At 58.6% G+C, this 14174-nt stretch overlaps 1 protein-coding gene across 1 annotated transcript; it reads right to left on the reverse strand.

The window, feature by feature from the left end:
• Nucleotides 1–89: 89 nt before the first annotated feature.
• Nucleotides 90–7853, reverse strand: YJU2B (YJU2 splicing factor homolog B). Its single transcript, XM_075902452.2, has 10 exons — nt 7792–7853; nt 5576–5620; nt 5195–5248; nt 4588–4670; nt 4090–4145; nt 2739–2799; nt 2035–2177; nt 1781–1953; nt 1221–1359; nt 90–853 (listed from the first exon to the last, which is right to left on the reverse strand). Exons 2-10 carry the CDS (start codon nt 5576–5578, stop codon nt 465–467), a joined length of 1101 nt encoding a protein of 366 aa, XP_075758567.2. The 5' UTR covers nt 5579–5620; nt 7792–7853; the 3' UTR covers nt 90–464.
• Between the last annotated feature and the right edge of the window lie 6321 nt (nt 7854–14174).

Raw genomic sequence — 14174 nt, forward strand, 5'->3', positions numbered from 1 at the left:
GCCGTTCTCCAGCCCTGTGGCTGGGACGCAGGAGGGACTCACAGCCAGCCAGCAACCCAGACGGTGAATGAATGGAGCCCAGGGCTTGATGGAGAACAGCCTCAAAAGAAGTCCTGCTTTTAATCCGTGCAGTGGAGTATCAGAGCAGAGAGGGGCAGGGTGCACAGATGAGTTGCACTGTTTCAATACCGGAGGGGCAGATGTGAATCCAGACTGGGGTGGGGGGCACCGAGAAGGCTGCCTGCGATCTGGCGGGGGGAGGAATCTCACAGACACGGTGAACAGGCAGGGGGCGCTGCCTTTCCGGGGTCACACCAGGGAGGGCGGCAGCAGTAGCGACATGGGGCGTCCAAGAAAGCAGGCTCGCTACTGAGGCTTGGAGGAGCCAGAGTCCTTGCTGGGTCGCTGGCTTAGAGTCTTTGAAACAACGCAGCCCCCCTAGGTCCTGCCCCAGCCGAGGGGGCTCAGTCCTTGTCAGAATCCGAGCTGGAGTCTGAATAGTCTGCCACGAGGGAGGAGCTGAGGGTGGTGGCGCTGGCGGTGCCCACGGCGGGGAGGGAGTCGCCGCTGGCCGCGGGGGAGCTGGGCTGGGCCGCGCCGTCGCAGCTCGGCCGGCCCGTGTGCGTCCCGTGTGCCACGCTCTCCGGCCCCTCCCGGGATCTGCGGCGCACGATGCCCAAACGGCCGCTTGTGATGGGTGAGCCGCCAGCGGGCCCCTTGGGGGACAGGGCTTTCCCAGCGAGCCCCAGCTTCTTCAGCGTGTCGGTGGCTTTGCCGGCTGCAGCCGGAGCAGGGGGGAACCAGGAGCGGCCGGAGATCTCCGTTCGCTTCAGCTTTTGTTTGTCCTCGTAAGCTGGGAGGAGAGGGAGGGGCAGCAGGGAAGTGACGGGCCCAAGCCGCAGCACGGGGCACCCGAAAGCTCCCACGTCGCTGGCCGCGTTGGCTCAGGGCACCTGCCCTGGGGACCCGCACGACGCGCCCGTGCTGGGGAGCTCGCACTGATCTATGGGGCGCAGAGTCCCCCGTTCCCGAATGCTGCTCCCACCCCCAATCACACAACAGGAAGTGAACCCAGGAGTCCTGGCTCCTCCTCCACCCCCCTGGCCCCACCCCCCAAGCCAGGACTAGAACCCAGGAGTCCCTCAGGCCAAGGCAGGGCCCTGAATCCCGCTGTGCCTAGGGCCCCCCGGACACCCCCACAGGCAGAAGGCATCACGTACAGTCCAGGCTGTGGTACTTGAGCAGCGCGGCCAGCTGCCGGTCCTCCTCCGTCTCCTGCACCAGAGGGATGCTCAGGTTGGCCTTGGCCTGCAGAGCCAGGTCCTTCTCCTCCTCCTCCTGCAGAACCTTCTTCTCCTCCTATGCAGGGGAGGGGCAAGGTGGTGAGAGAAAAGGCCCAGACAGCAGCACCGACCGCAGCCGTGGGCAGCCTGTGGCCCAGCGGGGTTCTGTGTGTAAATTCTCCCCATTTCACATATGGGGAAACTGAGGCACGGGGTGGGAAGGGGACCCGTCCAAAATCACCCAGCAGAGCCTGGTCTCCCAAGGCGCAATCCCAGCTAGGAGCATTGCGCAGGTCTCCAGCGAGACCTCTCATTTTTCCCACCCATGTGCAGAATAAATTTTGTTCTATGCACTGAGGCATGTGTGGATGTGCACCACTAGGAGAAACGTGGGGTGCCGGCTGTGGGCGCTCTGCCAATGAGCTGGGCGGCGTCTGGCCCTCTCCTGGGGGCCACCCGAGCGCTCAGCTTATGGGGAACATGGGCCGTCTGCTTACCCGGAACTTCCTGCGCAGCATGCTGTTGATCGCAAAGTCATCCTTCCAGGCGCTCTGGGCCTCCTGGATGTGGGACAAGGTGGGGATGGCTCGCCGCAGCTTGCCCTGGTCTGCTGTGCCGTGCTCCAGCCGGTACATGGCGTCCGTCTCGAGCTTCTTCTTCTCCTCGTGTTCTGGAGACAGAGGGGCAGACACACGGACTCACCGGGGGAGCTGCCCTCCCGGCCGGCGGCCGGAGCAGGGCCTGGGCTCACCTGTCGTCAGGATCTGCTCGTTGTCCTGCATGTCCCAGCGCTCCTCCTTGCGCTGGGCCCCGCTCACGATGACGTAGTCGCAGTTGGCCGGGTCCGTCTGCATCTCGATGTAATTGACGCACAAGTGGCACTTCATCCGGAACCTGGCGCCCCAGGGGACAGGCGGGGGTCAGGGCTGGGGGCTACTTCCCGGCCGATCCCTGTCCCTGCTCCAGGGATCCTACCCCAGCCCCGGAGGTACCCGCCCCGCTCCCACCCGAGGAAGTGAGCGCGCTGGCTGCACCCAGTCAGAGCAGCACGGCTGGATGCGGCGGAAGAAATCCCAGGAGCTGCTGGTTTGATCCCCTTTCCCTTAGCCGTGGGCAGTGGCAGCGTCTGCCTCCGCAGGGCCATGTGCTCACGGAGCGAGACCCTCCTAGCCACGTAGTGCCACGGGCCCCACAGACACTTTGTCCTTCTTCCACTTGTGTGGCAGAGCTGGGAATAGACTCCCCTGCTCTAACCACTGCACCCCACTCCCCTCCCAGAGCTGGGAACAGATCCCAGGGGTCCTGGCTCCCCTGCTATAACTGCGGTCGCTCTGCTGGGTGAGGCTGTTGGGGCCACGACAGAGATGAGGTTCTGGATGCAGCCACAGGCCCCGCTCACAGCTCAGGGCAGGCTGAGAGGGGAGAGAGGGAGGAACATGCGCTTCCCGCACCCACCTGTAGATGGGGGTGGTGTAGTAATTCCCAACTTTCTTCTTCTCGGCGTTGTACCGGACCCCTGCGACAGACAGAGCCTGAAGCACCATCTCCAGCCCCCGCATTTCCCACCCGGGTGGGCCGGGACGTCACGGCTCCCGGGGCTCCCAAGCTGCGCTGGGAACGGGACCCAGGAGTCCGGGCTCTCAGTCCCAACGAGAGCCCGGGGTTCACAGCCACGCCACGTAGTCACACCTCCCACGTTGGGACAAGTCCCAGTCACACCGGTGTCTGAGCGGGCAAGAGAAGCCAGGCATCCTGGCTCCCAGGCCAACCACCCGCTGCTGCCCTCCCAGCAGCCTTGACTGCCCCCTGCTCTAACCACTACACACCACTCCCCTTCCAGAGCTGGGATCAGAACCCAGGAAGAGACCTGCCACTTGCTTTGACCCCACTCAGCACGGGATCCAGGCATCCTCCCCTCCTAGCCCCACCTGTGCCGACCACTCGACTGTACTGACTCCGAGCCAGCGGCTGTTCTCTGGTACCCCGCACCTTCCCTCCCCAATCTCTCCTTCGCGCCTCATCACAGATCCCACCCTGCCTGCACCCTGAGATGGAGGCATGTATTATCACCCCCATTTTACAGATGGGAAACTGAGGCACGGGCTAGACTAAGTGACTTGCCAAGGTCTCACAAGAAGCCCGTGTCCGAGCTGGGAACTGAACCCGGGTCTCCCAAATCTAAGTCCCGTGCTCTGCCCCCAGCTCCCCCCAAAGCTGCTGCTGCTACCACTCAAGCCATCGCCCCAGGCAGCAGGGCTGACAGCTTCACCGGGCCCCTGGGCAAGTCGGGGGGGGAAGCCCTGCTCCGCGCCTCGGGCAGCAGGGGTGGGGCCTCGGGCAGCAGGGGCGGGGCCTCGGGCAGCAGGGGCGGGGCAGAGGCTAGGCAGTGCTGCCCAGAGCATGCCCACGTAGCGCTCTGGCAGCGTTTTGTGGTGCCAGACCCCAGTGCCACTCGCCCCCTTTGCTCCCCTCTGGTGGCCTGGCCCAGGTCGCGCATGGGACCGGGGAGGGCCAGCTCTCCTGGGGGAGGGGGAGAGGAGAGGCGCATGTGGCTATTAGCAGGGGGCAGCCGGCCAGACTAAGTACATTTAAGGTGGAAAGAGTAAATGAAAGCTGGGGCTGGTCCCACCCTCAAAGCCGAGGAGCCAGCAACCAAGGGAGCCACTCCAGGCTGCCTCTCCGCCTCCGCCACTCCCTGTGCGCGGCACGGCGTGCAGGCACCCGCCCCAGCCCCAACCCCAACCCTCGGGCTGACGGGGGCCGGGCTCCGGCCAGGCTGTGCACGTCCCGGGCACCGGGCGCTTACCCATTCCAATGTGGTTCTTGCAGCCATCACACCAGATGTTGTAGGGCATCTCAAACCTAGGGCAGAGTAACCCAGGGGGTGCCGGTGAGCACTAGACCCCCACGTGCTCCCTGGCCAACCATGCCGAGCCGGGGTCGAGACCTGCCAGCAGCAGCGTCCACAAACCGCCGGGCAGCGCCCCGTTCCGAGTCCGCATGCCACCGTCGCGCTGCCAGAGGGTGGGAGCTGTCTATGGGGAGCAGACGGGCCCCAGCTCCTCCAAGCGCCTGCAGCCAAGCCCCCCCAGATCGTCCGTACCCGTTACTTCTAGGGCAGGTGCCTGCACCGCTCTCAGCGGGGGGTAGCCCCAATGTTCCCCTGAGAGCGCCACTCTGCGTAAGTGCGTGAACAGAACCCAGGAGTCCTGGTCTCGGACGCCTGCTGCCAAAGCACTAGAGCCCCACTCAGCCCACCGCTTCCCTCGAGACGCATGCAGGGCCCCGGAGCACCCGGGTTTACCTGATGATCAGAATGCCCTGGGAGAGCTTGCGGGCTCTCTCGCGCAGCGGGTGGCTGTTCCGGTATTTATTGAGGGAGACGTGCTGTGCGGGAAAGAACGGAAGGGCAGCCGTTAACCCTCAAGAACAGGGCAAGCTAAGTACCTAGAACTGGAGCCCCAGACCCGTCCCCCCGTGGCAGCAGCCAATCCCAGATGGTTCAGCCGGTGTAAACACACCTCTGGAGGAAATTCCATCCTGACCCCCAGGAACAATGTGGACCTAGAACCCTTGTGATTCTAGCTATGCGGGACGTCTGTCTGACTCTCCCCTCCGGCTTTGAAATTTACTAACATCTTGTAGCAGGGAGTTCCGCAGTCCCTTCGAAAGGAGGTTACCCTTTGATCTACTGGAGTAATTGAATCAGCTGCCCTCCTGTTGCTTTTTCACTGGCCAGGGCACACAGTGGGCCCTGACTGGCTTAATTCCCAGCTACAGCCACAAGCTCAGAACTTGGCCCGTGAGGCTGCCTGGTGAACAGTGTTCAAGCTGGCAAGAGCAAACCCAAACACTAAGCACCAGCAGGGGTGTCCGTGTCCAGGCCTGGCGTTCAGTCCCCGGGCTCTTACCTTCGCCGGATCGAAGTCAGGGGGGTAATACTTATTCACCCCTTTCCGTTCACCCTGTACGAAAACAAGCAACAAACAACAATCACACGCCTGCATCAGGGTGCACGACCCAAGTAGCCCATTACTTCTTCTCTGGTGAGTTTCGAGTCTTTTCGGCTGCCTATGGCAGCGATCCCTGCTCTCCTCGAAAACAAAAACGGTGGGTTCTTGCCCCTGCGGGGTGAAGAAAAGCTGGGAATCGTGGCCCGAGTGACCCAAACAGCCCTGAAGGGCTGCGAAAAGGACCTTGTGAAATCGCACTATTTAAAAAAACACCTCATGAATTTTGGAGGCCCGACTGGTGGTTTTGGAACGGTCCTATTAGGGATCCGCTGCACTTACCATTGTGAAACGTCTCTAGCGCCAAGTGCCTGGAACACACACGGTCTGCGGAAGAGATAAGGAGAGAGGAGCATGTCTCGGGCTGGAAATCACAACAACTTGCTCTTATAACACCCTTCAGATTCGCAGATCTCCATGCACTTGACAAGGAGGTCCGTAGCATTCTCCCCATCATGCAGATGAGAAAACTGAGGCACATGGCAGGAAGCCCTTTGCTATGCCTGATCTCACAGGGACATCCACACTCCTCTCAGCTGCCTGGCTCAGTGCTCACCCCCCATTGTCCTGGGGTGGGGTGTGGGTGTGCTGGTTAAACCTGGCTCAACCCCACACACACACACCGCACACACAGGAAACAAAGGGTAGGAATAAATGGTACATTTTCAGAATGAAGAGGGGTAACTAGTGGTGTACCCCAAGGGTCAGTCCTGGGACCAATCCTCTTCAACTTATTCATAAATGATCTGGAGAAAGGGGTAAGCAGTGAGGTAGTAAAGTTTGCAGATGTTACCAAACTGTTTAGGATAGTCAAGACAGAAGCAGACTGTGAGGGACTCCAAGAAGATCTCACCAAACTGAGTGATTGGGCAACAAAATGGCAAATGAAATGTAATGTGGATAAGTGTAAAGTAATGCACATCGGGAAAATAACCCCGACTACACGTACAGTATGATGGGGGCTAATTTGGCTACGACAAATCAGGAAAGAGATCTTGGAGTTATCGTGGACAGTTCTCTGAAAACTTCCACACAGAGTGCAGCGGCGGTCAAAAAGGCAAATAGGATGCTAGGAATTATTAGGAAAGGGATAGAAAATAAGACCCAGAACATCTTACTGCCCCTGTATAAAACTATGGTACGCCCACATCTTGAATACTGTGTACAGATGTGGTCTCCTCACCTCAAAAAAGAAATTTTGGCCTTGGAAAGGGTTCAGAAAAGGGCAACTAAAATGATTCGGGGTTTGGAACGGGTCCCATATGAGGAGAGGTTAAAGCGACTGGGACTCTTCAGGTTAGAAAAGAGGAGACTGAGGGGGGATATGATAGAGGTCTATAAAATCATGAGTGGTGTGGAGAGGCTGATAAAGAAAAGTTATTTATTAGTTCCCTAAATAGAAGAACTAGAGGACACCAAATGAAATTAATGGGTAGCAGGTTTTAAACTAATAAAAGAAAATTCTTCACACAGCGTGTAGTCAACCTGTGGAACTCCTTGCCAGAGGAGGCTGTGAAGGCTAGGACTATAATAGAGTTTAAAGAGAAGCTAGATAATTTCATGGAGGTTAGGTCCATAAAAGGCTATTAGCCAGGGGATAAAATGGTGTCCTTGGCCTCTGTTTGTCAGAGGCTGGAGAAGGATGGCAGGAGACAAATTGCTTGATCGTTGTCTGGGGCACCTGGTGCTGGCCACTGTGGGCAGACAGGATACTGGGCTAGATGGACCTTTGGTCTGCCCCAGTACGGCCGTTCTTATGTTCACCTGCTGGGGATACCTTTGGACAGGCCCCATTTGGCTGCGAAGCAGGGCCCAGAGCAGCACGTGGGTCTCAGCGCTGTGCTGGCCTGGAGGTAAGGAGGGGCGGCTGTAACCGTCCCCCCCCCCAAGCCACCCACATCTGTAGCAAAGACTAGGCCAAACCTGCACACGGGTCAGTGCCCGGGCGGTCTGCCCAGATCTCTTGGGAACAGCAAATACAAACCCCAGTCCCCCCTGCCTCTGCAACCAACATGGGGGGGGGTGGGACGGGGGAGGGGACACGAGGGCTTCCCCCTTTGCTTACATGGAGGCAGAGGGGGGCAGCGGGGACCTTCCTGGGAGTTGCAGACAGAACAAGGGAACCTTTCCCCACCCCATCCCCGCAGCTAAGAAAAGGGGGGGCAGGAGGAGACATACAGAGGAGGGTCCTTCCCCGCCGTGTGCGTAGGGGGAGCGGGGGGGGTCCCCCAGTATGCGGGGGATGGGGCAGAGACGGAACTCCCCCCCCCCCGTGTGCGGGGCGCTGGGGAGAGGACAGACGGGGAGCCCCCAGCGTGCGGGGGGGGGATGTGGCACAGAGAGGGATCCCCCCAGCGTGCGGGGGGCGGGGGAGGGGGGGGGCGGGGAGGGGGCAGACAGGCCCCAGTGGGGGGGCAGAAGAAGAGCCCCCCAATAAGTGTCGGGGTGGCGGGGGGGCCCTTCGGTTTCCCTCCCCCAACGCCAGAGCGATCACTAACCTCTTCCGGCTCTGCCTCCTCCTCTTTCCCCCCGCCCCCCCCGTCATCAACAGCCCGGCCCCGCCCCCGCTGCACCCACGTGTCGGGCGCCCAGCTGGTCTCCGGGGGCGGCCCGCAAGCCCCCGCCGGGAGATCCCCCCCCCCCAACGCCGGGGGGGCTGCAAACACCCGCCCCGCTCCGGCCTGGCCGCGGGGGGGGGGCGTCCGGTCCAGGGGCCATTTGCACGATCGCAGCGGCGGGGCCCTTGGCCAGGGCTCCCCCCTTCATGGGGGCGGACCTAGGTCCTGGCGGGGGCGGCCCAGGGTCCGGTGTGTGGGAAGCAGGACGCTTGGAGGGCCTGATTTTGGGGAAGTCACGGCCCCTTTCCGTGCCTCAGTTTCCCCACCAGTGAAACAGTAGGGGTGCCCGTTAACGATGTAAGGCTTCACACGGGGGGCGGGGGGCGAGGCAGACTCCCCCCCCCTCGGGTAGCAGGGAGCAAGCCAGTCCCCAATCAAGGGGGAAAGGGGCAGAGCCCCGTGGACCCGAGCACTTCCAGGGACTAGGGGATTCCCCCGCACTGCTCAGGTCCTTCACTCCTGTTTGGGTTTTTTTTTTTGGAAAATCAAATGCTGGGGCTGGGGGGTTCGGGGTTCGGTATGGGCGCCGCCCTGGGGAGAGGACAACCCCAGCCAGCCCTCTCTCACGGCAGCAGCTGGGGGCCAGGTGAGAGGCGCCGCTCCACGGCCGCTGCAGCTCCAGCAGGCACAGCCCACGAAGGGTTTTCAAAAGTTCCCAGGCAACTTCCTTCGTTTTCCCTCCACGTGCGGAATCACTGGATGTGCACTGAGGCGTGTGCGGATGTGCACCCCCAGGGGAGACTCCAGGCCTAGCTGAACACCCTGCTAAATCGGCTGGGCGCCCTCTGAATCTCACAAGTGCCCAGATTACGGGGAACTCGGTTCCCAGGCCTGTATGTTCCTTTAGGCACCGAATCACAGTCAACATGTGGGCCTAGGTGAATCGCCCAGGACCACACAGAAAACTGCAGAGGTAAGACCAGATCTTCTGGGTCCCAGGTGAGTGACCTCCACCCCGGACCAGCATGCTGGGTTAGCCAGTTACGCACTTAGCATTCGCCTTACCAGCATGCTTAGTGGAGTAGTTGGTTAACTGGTGCCTACCCTGAGCAGCCCCCCACCTGTGGCACGCTGGGATGGGTCTGGCCTGGCCTGGCCTGGCCTGGCCGGAGCAGTTTGCTCCCAGCACAGCTGGGCCCACCGCTGGCAGGTAGGCGTTCCAGTCTAGGGATGTAAAATCCCAGTTAATCAATTAAACATATGGTTTAACTGGTTAACCGATTAAGTGGGGTCCTGCCCCCCCCCCGCCGTCTGCTGGGTTGCCACTGCCAGTGCCTCCCAAGGCGGGGGGACCAGCCCATGCTCCCAGGTACAAGCATCGCCCTGGAGTAGCCCCTCACCCAGAGCTCTCTGCGGTGGACCCTGCCTGGCTGGAGCAGCCCCTGCCCTTGGGGGGCCGGTTAAGCATATCGTTTAACTGGTTAACGTTTTTAACAGGATTTTACATCCCTACTCTGGCCCGCCCTTTCTCTCATCTGGAATCTCAGCTCAAATGGGGACAGATCAACGCTGAAAGCAACTCAAAGGTGGCAGGGGACTCAGTACGCCCCCCCCCCCCCCCCCCGTGTGCCTCCCTTATGCTGAGGTTAAGACAATTTGGGAGAACACGGAGGCTTAGGGGCTGATTGCCTTTAAATGGGGCATGCTTTCTTGGCTATATTTAGCCTGCCTAATGCGCACCCCTGGCTTGACCTACATTTGTCATGCACCGTCACGGCAAAGAACACAACGCCACGCAGCCCGTGTACTTCGCGAATGGGCTATGCGCTCCAACTAGCTCCGTTTTGACGTGGCCAGGGCACGGAGTGATACCCAAGCCGGTGGATTCTAATCCAGGCGTGGCGGCTGACGTGCTGCATGACTTGGATGGCGTCGTGGCTCTTGGCCTCAAGTTCTCGCAACCGTGAACCAGAGAGATGGTTGCTGGGTTGCTTAACACGCCTTGCTGGTGTGTCTACACTTACAACGCTACAGCAGAGACATCGTCCCGTCACACTTGCAACCCCCCCATCCAAGAGGCAGTAGCTAGGGGGTCACAGGCTGACAGAAGAACTCTTCCATCCACCCAGGGCTGTCTGCAGGGGGTGGGAGGTGAGCGTAACCACACTTGGATTTTTAACACCCTCCCTGACGGGTGACTTACACCAGCGTAATTTTCGAGCACAGCTCAGCCTGACCCAGGCCATAGGACTTCCCTGAATTCTTTCCCATCCACCTAAAGCAAATCTTTTAGAAACACCTGGCCTCTTAACAAGCCACCCTGCCCCAGAGAGAATAAAAAGCCATTGTGTTTTGAAACAATGGAAGGAGCACAAGGAACCAGGTCTCATTAATGCTAACGCCCCTTCTCCTCCTCAGCATATCTGCTGGGCAACTGTAAACCTCAGCTCACTGTGCGGGGGGAGGGGGAAGCTGCTCATGTTTCCATTAAAACCCCAGTTCCGGGAGCCACAAGATTGTCAGAAATGACTGACCACCCCTCCCAGCTCCTGTCAAAAACAGTAAAGAAACAGGGATTCCTAGAAATGCTCGAAAAGCAGGCAGCCTGCAGGCAGCACCCAACTTCTTTCCCGAGTTACGCCAGTCCCAGGGTTATGCGTGTGTGTGTGGGGGGGGTGGGGGTTGTGTGTGTGATACAATCAGCCTGAGTTCTCCATTGACAATGTGACATTTTCTGACCCAGGTGGACTTTTAGCCACAGTAACAGTAGAAGAGAACTACCCCCTCTCCCCCACTCCTTGTGGTGTGGCTCTGGGATAGGGTGTCCCAGCCTTTTCTGCTGAGCAATAAAAACCAGTCGGGCAGCTTGCGAAGTGCCAAGACCTGGCTCTGGAGGGGAGAACGCAGCAGCCCGAGGGATACAAGCCGAGGGGTCAATTCCTTTGCTAGAACTAGGGCCAAGGGCTGTATCCGGGAGGCCACAGCAGGTGCGTAGAAAGAGGCCAGCTATTAAAGAGGATCCCTAGACCAGTTCACTGACAATGGGAGGCAATGGGGGCGGTTGGCGAGCACACAGGGCTCGGGGCAGGACTCCGCTCTGTCCTCCCAGTATCCGAGCCCCACTCAAGAGCAGGCCTTGAATCTTTTGGCTCCAGCCTGCGGCAGCTCTGCCAGCTCACGTCCTGCCAGTTTCCCCACCTGAAAACTAGGGACAAGTCTTTGCAAAGCGCGCAAACCCTAGCGCACAGCGCGATCCGTTATCGGCACTCTCAAGGATTCGGCCAGGCTCCTGGCAGATTCGCTCGGCGGCCGCCATGGAAAACACTCGCCCTGCTCTTCCTCTCTCCAGGGACTGCTCTCTGCAGCAGACACGCTGCGGCACACGGACGGGCCAGCCTGGCCCAGCACTCCGGAGTAAAGAAACTCAGCTGGGCTTTCCCCCACACCCACCGGAAAGAGAGGCCGGGAGCAGAGCAGCTTTACTGGCCAGGAGCTCTGATCCCACTAAGAGGCGATCCATCTTTCCTCTTGCTGGAGGAGAGGGGAAACAAAACAGATGGATTTCTTTTATCATCTCCTGGAGGGAACAGCCTGTTAACGGACTTGCTCAAGATCAAGGCCGCTATGCAGAACAGCCACTCGGCTCCAGCCCTCTGATAACAGCCCAGACGGGGCCCAGTGGGTGTACGTCAAAGGCCAGGAGTGCCCAAGGCCTATGCTGTTTGCTGACAGATGGTGCAAACCCCAGCTACTCTAGAAACCAAAACCAAGTACTAACAAAGGTGGGGGTGGGGAAACGCGTCCCAACAGCCAGAGCAGCTGACGGCGACCCCAGAACGTCCTCCTACCACGTAACAGCCACACAGAGCAGACAAGGTCCCAGGGTCCGCCCCTTCCTTCCACTGGCAAAGCATGAGGCTGACAAGAGCGCGGTCCCGCTGGGACTGGCGAGATTCTAGATGTTCCGGGTTGGGGAGCTCCCAAAAGAAACCCCTAAAAACCTGACCTTCGAGGAAAGGCTTGAAAAATTGGGCAAGTTCAGTCCTGAGAAAAGACCGGAGGGGGGCTGGTAACTGTCTTCAACTATGCAGAGCGGGGAGAGATTGTTCTGTGGGTCTGCTGAAGGCAGCAAAAACAATCAGCTTAATCAGCAGCAAAGGAGATCTCGGCCTGTGGTTAGGGAAAACTGTGTAGCGAAGCCCCGCAACAGGCTTCTAAGGGAGGATGTGGAGTCCCCTTTGCTGGAGGGTTTTAAGAACAGGTTAAACAAACACCCATTTGGAGGTTTACTTAGTCCTGCCTCAGAGAGCGGGACTGGCTGACCTCTCAGGTACCTTCCAGTCTTGATTTCTAGGATTCCCCAAGCAGATACAGGGAACCGGGTGTGTGCAAGTCAGCTGAGGACTTGGGCAGCCACCCCGTAGGGATGTGAGCGGCTAGTCAACAGAAAGAGGCAGCAAGTGGGGGCGAGGGGGGAAAAGAGGGGGTGCTGTGTGGAGCCCAGGGCTAGACCCCAGACTCCACGCGGTGCTGCTGTTTTGAAATGCCACAGCGCTGTGTGGAGTCTGGGGTCAGCTGGGACCCCCCCCCCACCCGCCCGCTGACCTGGGGCTCCATTCGGCGCTGCTGCTTTGAAAAGTCACGGGGAGCACGGGGCCAGTGGGGAACTGCCTGAGTACCTCGCTGGCTGTGCTCCCTGCAGCACTTTTGCCTTTGAAGTGTAGCAACAGCCAGAGGTGCCCTTATCGCCTAATCGAATAGTTAATGCAAATTGCATCAACTATTCAGTTAGCCAATTAATCTAAAATTTACATCCCTGCCATCCAGAAGAGATTCAGGTGCTGCCCAGCTGATCAGCAGAGCATCCACAGCCGGCAGCATGTCTGTCTCCTGGTGGTTCACATCCGCACATGGCTTGGCACATAACATTTATTGCACACACGGATGGAAAAAAAAAAACAGGGACACTGGGACACAGCCCTCTGATAGCAGCACTAAGAGCAGCAAGTCATCTCTGGTGCACAGAGAAGGCAAATTGTCTAGATGCTTCTTCTCCGCTCAGGCGCCCATGGCCAGAGCACCTGGCTGCCCCCATCCCAGCTCACTTTCGCCTTTGCTAGGCAGTCCCTCATTACAGTCACTCAAAAGAGCCTGCACATCCCAGGTGATCTGCAGTCGGGACCTGGCTCCAAACCCAGCAGCTTTTCCATCCGGTGGCATAACTGGAAACAAGGCTCAGAAACCCCTTTGGGCACGATGCTCGTTCCAGGAGCCACTGCCTTCCTTCAAAGCCGCCCCCAAGAAAGGGTAGCAAAGCACCACTGAGATTGGGCATTGTTAAAGGGGCATCACCCACTGCAATGTAATTAACGGGGACTTGCTCCTCCCTCCCCCCACCTCCAAGGAAACAAAAGTTGCCTCCGTGTAAAGAAACCCTGGAAGTGGGATTCAGAATGCAGGTAGGAGGTGGCCTGATTTTTTAATGTAAAGAGCAGAAGTATCAGGCCACAGCTGCCCCAGACAGCTTTCTGGACCACTCCGGGTGGGACCTCTCTAGTCCAACACCCTCGGGACCAGACCGGTGTCGAACCAGAGACTTTGCGGAACCACGGGAGGTCAGTATTGTCTAGCACAGGGGTCAGCAACCTTTTCAAAGCAAAGGGCCAAACTACATGCAAATTCAGAGCAAGTGATCAATAAGGAGCCAGAACAAGAATGCCCATTTGCAGGACTGAAAATACACAGCTTCCTATTACTGAGAACGGGCATGAGGATTAATAATAGAATGAATGGAACATTGTACTCAAGGGCTTTATTTAATGGGACTTCTGCTGCTGCATCTCTTTGCACGTTTCTTTGACTTTACATCATACCCTGGTCCAATTGAGGTCCATGCCCCATTCAGGCTACGTGAACAATTGTGCGTTTTTAACATTTCCAATTTTTCATTTTTACAAAGTTGCATGTATTTTGGGAACGACCAAAGAGCCAGATTCGGCTCAAGAGCCATAGGTTGCAGACCCCGGTCTAGCAGCATTACCAACATTTCTTAGAAGACATTTTGGAGTAAATTAGAGCTAAATAACAACACAGCACACGTAGAGCCAGAACTGGGGGCTGTAAACACACTTTACAGGTGTGGCAGCAGGTCGGGTACCACCTGATCCTGCACCCCATCTGCAGCAAGATGAGATGCCGCGAACCAGTAGTATAGAAAGGGTTTATTGCTCCTCCAGGATACAGCACAGCACAGCACAGACATGATGCCGTTTCAGGAGTCAGGGCCAGGATGCCTCAGACCCCTTGGGTTAGGGGGGTCCATT

This window comes from Pelodiscus sinensis, chromosome 31 (genome assembly GCF_052426305.1).
Source record: "Pelodiscus sinensis isolate ZL-2025 chromosome 31, ASM5242630v1, whole genome shotgun sequence".
Classification (NCBI taxonomy): domain Eukaryota; kingdom Metazoa; phylum Chordata; order Testudines; family Trionychidae; genus Pelodiscus; species Pelodiscus sinensis.

Coding starts and splice junctions, on each gene's coding strand:
- YJU2B (XM_075902452.2), bottom strand. Junction 4,671..5,194: donor CTGACTTCGATCCGGCGAAG/GTAAGAGCCCGG, acceptor TTTCCCGCACAG/CACGTCTCCCTCAATAAATA. Junction 1,360..1,780: donor TGCTGCGCAGGAAGTTCCGG/GTAAGCAGACGG, acceptor TCCCCTGCATAG/GAGGAGAAGAAGGTTCTGCA.